Source organism: Bubalus kerabau, chromosome 1 (genome assembly GCF_029407905.1).
Source record: "Bubalus kerabau isolate K-KA32 ecotype Philippines breed swamp buffalo chromosome 1, PCC_UOA_SB_1v2, whole genome shotgun sequence".
Classification (NCBI taxonomy): Eukaryota; Metazoa; Chordata; class Mammalia; order Artiodactyla; family Bovidae; genus Bubalus; species Bubalus kerabau.
This window is the reverse complement of record NC_073624.1, coordinates 207,664,021-207,667,928: the sequence shown is the minus strand read 5'-3', so window position 1 is coordinate 207,667,928 and position 3,908 is coordinate 207,664,021. Positions and strand designations below refer to the sequence as shown.

The 3,908-nt window shown below is 51.2% G+C and overlaps 1 protein-coding gene across 1 annotated transcript; it reads left to right on the top strand.

Moving 5' to 3' along the window:
* The first annotated feature begins 2,190 nt into the window (after positions 1-2,190).
* Positions 2,191-2,753, top strand: PFN3 (profilin 3). Its single transcript, XM_055566693.1, has one exon. The coding sequence runs from the start codon at positions 2,340-2,342 to the stop codon at positions 2,751-2,753; it is 414 nt and encodes a 137-aa protein (XP_055422668.1). The 5' UTR covers positions 2,191-2,339.
* The last annotated feature ends 1,155 nt before the right edge of the window (positions 2,754-3,908 follow it).

Below are 3,908 nucleotides of genomic sequence, written 5' to 3'. Positions count from 1 at the left end.
GACCCAGCAATGTATTTAACAGCTTTCCAGGAGATTCTGATACTCCTCATGTCTGAGAACCACATTCTGAGGGTTGAATGGTTATCAGGCCTGAGGTGTCTGGCTGTCCAGACAGGGCACCTTTCTTTTGTTTTTAAACTCATGTATGCTGTCTGGGGAGGCCTTACAAATAGCTGTGAAAAGAAGAGAAGTGAAAAGCAAAGGAGAAAAGGAAAGATATAAGCATCTGAATGCAGAGTTCCAAAGAATAGCAAGAAGAGATAAGAAAGCCTTCCTCAGCGATCAATGCAAAGAGATAGAGGAAAACAACAGAATGGGAAAGACAAGAGATCTCTTCAAGAAAATTAGAGATACCAAGGGAACACTTCATGCAAAGATGGGCTCGATAAAGGACAGAAATGGTATGGACCTAACAGAAGCAGAAGATATTAAGAAGAGGTGGCAAGAATACACAGAAGAACTGTACAAAAAAGATCTTCATGACCCAGATAATCACAATGGTGTGATCACTGACCTAGAGCCAGACATCCTGGAATGTGAAGTCAAGTGGGCCTTAGAAAGCATCACTATGAACAAAGCTAGTGGAGGTGATGGAATTCCAGTTGAGCTCTTTCAAATCCTGAAAGATGATGCTGTGAAAGTGCTGCACTCAATATGCCAGCAAATTTGGAAAACTCAGCAGTGGCTGAGAAAGGTCAGTTTTCATTCCAATCCCAAAGAAAGGCAATGCCAAAGAATGCTCAAACTACCGCACAGTTGGGCTCATCTCACACGCTAGCAAAATAATGCTCAAAATTCTCCAAGCCAGGCTTCAGCAATACATGAACCGTGAACTTCCTGATGTACAAGCTGGTTTTAGAAAAGACAGAGGAACCAGAGATCAAATTGCCAACATCCGCTGGATCATGGAAAAAGCAAGAGAGTTCCAGAAAAGCATCTATTTCTGCTTTATTGACTATGCCAAAGCCTTTGACTGTGTGGATCACAATAAACTGTGGAAAATTCTGAAAGAGATGGGAATACAGACCACCTGACCTGCCTCTTGAGAAATCTGTATGCAGGTCAGGAAGCAACAGTTAGAACTGGACATGGAACAACAGACTGGTTCCAAATAGGAAAAGGAGTACGTCGGGGCTGTATATTGTCACCCTGCTTATTTAACTTATATGCAGAGTACATCATGAGAAATGCTGGACTGGAAGAAACACAAGCTGGAATCAAGATTGCCGGGAGAAATATCAATAACCTCAGATATGCAGATGACACCACCCTTATGGCAGAAAGTGAAGAGGAACTCAAAAGCCTCTTGATGAAAGTGAAAGTGGAGAGTAAAAAAGTTGGCTTAAAGCTCAACGTTCAGAAAACGAAGATCATGGCATCCAGTCCCATCATTTCATGGGAAATAGATGGGGAAACAGTGGAAACAGTGTCAGACTTCATTTTTTGGGCTCCAAAATCACTGCAGATGGTGACTGCAGCCATGAAATTAAAAGACGCTTACTCCTTGGAAGGAAAGTTATGACCAACCTAGATAGCATATTCAAAAGCAGAGACATTACTTTGCCAACAAAGGTCCATCTAGTTAAGGCTATGGTTTTCCTGTGGTCATGTATGGATGTGAGAGTTGGACTGTCAAGAAGGCTGAGCGCCGAAGAATTGATGCTTTTGAACTGTGGTGTTGGAGAACTCTTGAGAGTCCCTTGGACTGCAAGAAGATCCAACCAGTCCATTCTGAAGGAGATCAGCCCTGGCATTTCTTTGGAAGGAATGATGCTAAAGCTGCAACTCCAGTACTTTGGCCACCTCATGCGAAGAGTTGACTCATTGGAAAAGACACTGATGCTGGGAGGGATTGGGGGCAGGAGAAGAAGGGGACGACAAGGATGAAATGGCTGGATGGCATCACTGAGTCGATGGACGTGAGTCTGAGTGAACTCCGGGAGTTGGTGACAGACAGGGAGGCCTGGCGTGCTGCGATTCATGGGGTCGCAAAGAGTCGGACAGGACTGAGCGACTGAACTGAACTGAACTGATGCTGTGCCTGATGGACCATTTAAGTAAGAGCTTTGTTTTCGTTGTTGTTGTTGTTTTAGAGTTAGTTTGACTGCTGTGCAATTCCCTCCTTCAGGCCAACTTTAAAACCGCCTCGGGCGATAGGTACAACAGCGGCCTCACCCCCACCCTATTCTCCAGCGTAGGCAACCCCTATGTGACGTCACGGTTACCTCAACGTCATAACCACGCCCCTGAATACGTCATAGTGTCCTGGGCATCGTAGGCACATGGCGCAGCTGGACAACCCTGGAAAGTGCGAAGCGAGGGGCGCACTCTGAGCCGGAATGGGCGACTGGAAAGGTTACATCAGTGCAGTGCTTCGGGACCAGCGCATCGACGACGTGGCCATCGTGGGCCACTCGGACAATCGCTGCGTGTGGGCCTCGAGGCCTGGGGGCCTGCTGGCGGCCATCTCACCGCAGGAGGTGGGTGTGCTCACCGGGCCAGACCGGAGCACCTTCCTGCAGGCCGGGCTGTGCGTGGCAGGCCGCCGTTGCTGCGTCATCCGAGACCACCTGCTGGCTGAGGGTGATGGAGTGCTGGACGCGCGCACCAAGGGTCTGGATGGGCGCGCCATCTGCGTGGGCCACACGCCTCGGGCGCTCCTCGTGCTCATGGGCCGGCGGGGCGTGCATGGGGGCATTCTCAACAAGACGATGCACGAGCTGATCCATGGGCTGCGCTCGCAGGGCACCTAGCAGGACAGCCAGCCAATCCAGAATAAAGTCTGACCTGGGCATGGCAGACTCACACTTGAGTTGTGAGGGGGAGTGGGGGGAATTGCCGATGAGGAAGGTACTTTACTAGATCCTTGCGGAAGGGTGCCTGGTGAGATTGGTATGAGTCCAGAGGCTTCCCAGTCTCCTAGGCTCTATCTCAGGACCTCCCGTGGGTGCCCTGCCTCTGCACTAACTCCCTAGGCCAGAGTCCGAGGGCCTTGGTGCCTCCCCAGGGCCCCTAGGGACACCCAAGCTGAGGAGGGGGTAGCCTCCTCAAACCCTCCAACTCAGACCTGAGTATCCTTTCCCACAAAACTTCCACAAGTCTGTGTGGGACAAACTCTAAAGGAAGTCCCCTCCCCACCCTCCCGCACCACTCCCTAAGCTGGGGCCAGAGTACTTCTCACCTCCACCTAGCAAAAAGAAGCACTAGCAAGGGCTGTGGGTGGGTAACATGATGGGGTTGGTAGCTTGGAGAACAGCTCTGGGGCTTCCAGGCCCTTGCATCCCCCCACAACACTTCAAAGGGGGTGGATGTGGAGGTGGGGAGGCAAGTGTTGTAGACCATCACAACTAGATGCGGGGCCCTACAGTCTTCCTGCCACTTTGGGGTCCAAAGGCCCCAGAGATGTCCCTGGACTAGAGGGAGGAGCTGTGGCATTGCCCACACTTTGCCTCTCCTTCTGCAGACCTCTGTTCAGGGGGCCCTATGGGAGAGGAGGAATTGAAAAACTTGGGTGGGCTTAAATGAAGCCTGGTTTACTGCCCAAAGGCAGAGTATAAAGGTGGGAGGGAAAGTGGCTGGTCTCTGCCCGCTGCACCCTGGGGCCCAGGGCATGGCTTCTCTTGCCCATCTCCACCCTCCCTCTCCTTCCTCCAGTAGCCCTGACGGGCCCCACCTGTCACTTGGTTTCTGGAGAACTGATTTTATCCCAGAGAAGAGGAGGGAGACAGGTAGAGAGCAGAGGTCAGCCTGCTGGGGTTGGGAGATAGAGGTGCACAGAGCCCTCCTTCCACTTGCCTTAAGGTAGCCCTCAAGGGGGCTTCCAGGGAGTTTGAATTGTGGATTGGACTCGTTAGGCAGGGTCAGGAGGATTGTTGGGGAGAGCTTGTTGGCTGGCTTTCCCAGGGCAC

Coding starts and splice junctions, on each gene's coding strand:
- PFN3 (XM_055566693.1), top strand. CDS start 2,340: ATGGGCGACTGGAAAGGTTACATCAGTGCAGTGCTTCGGGACCAGCGC.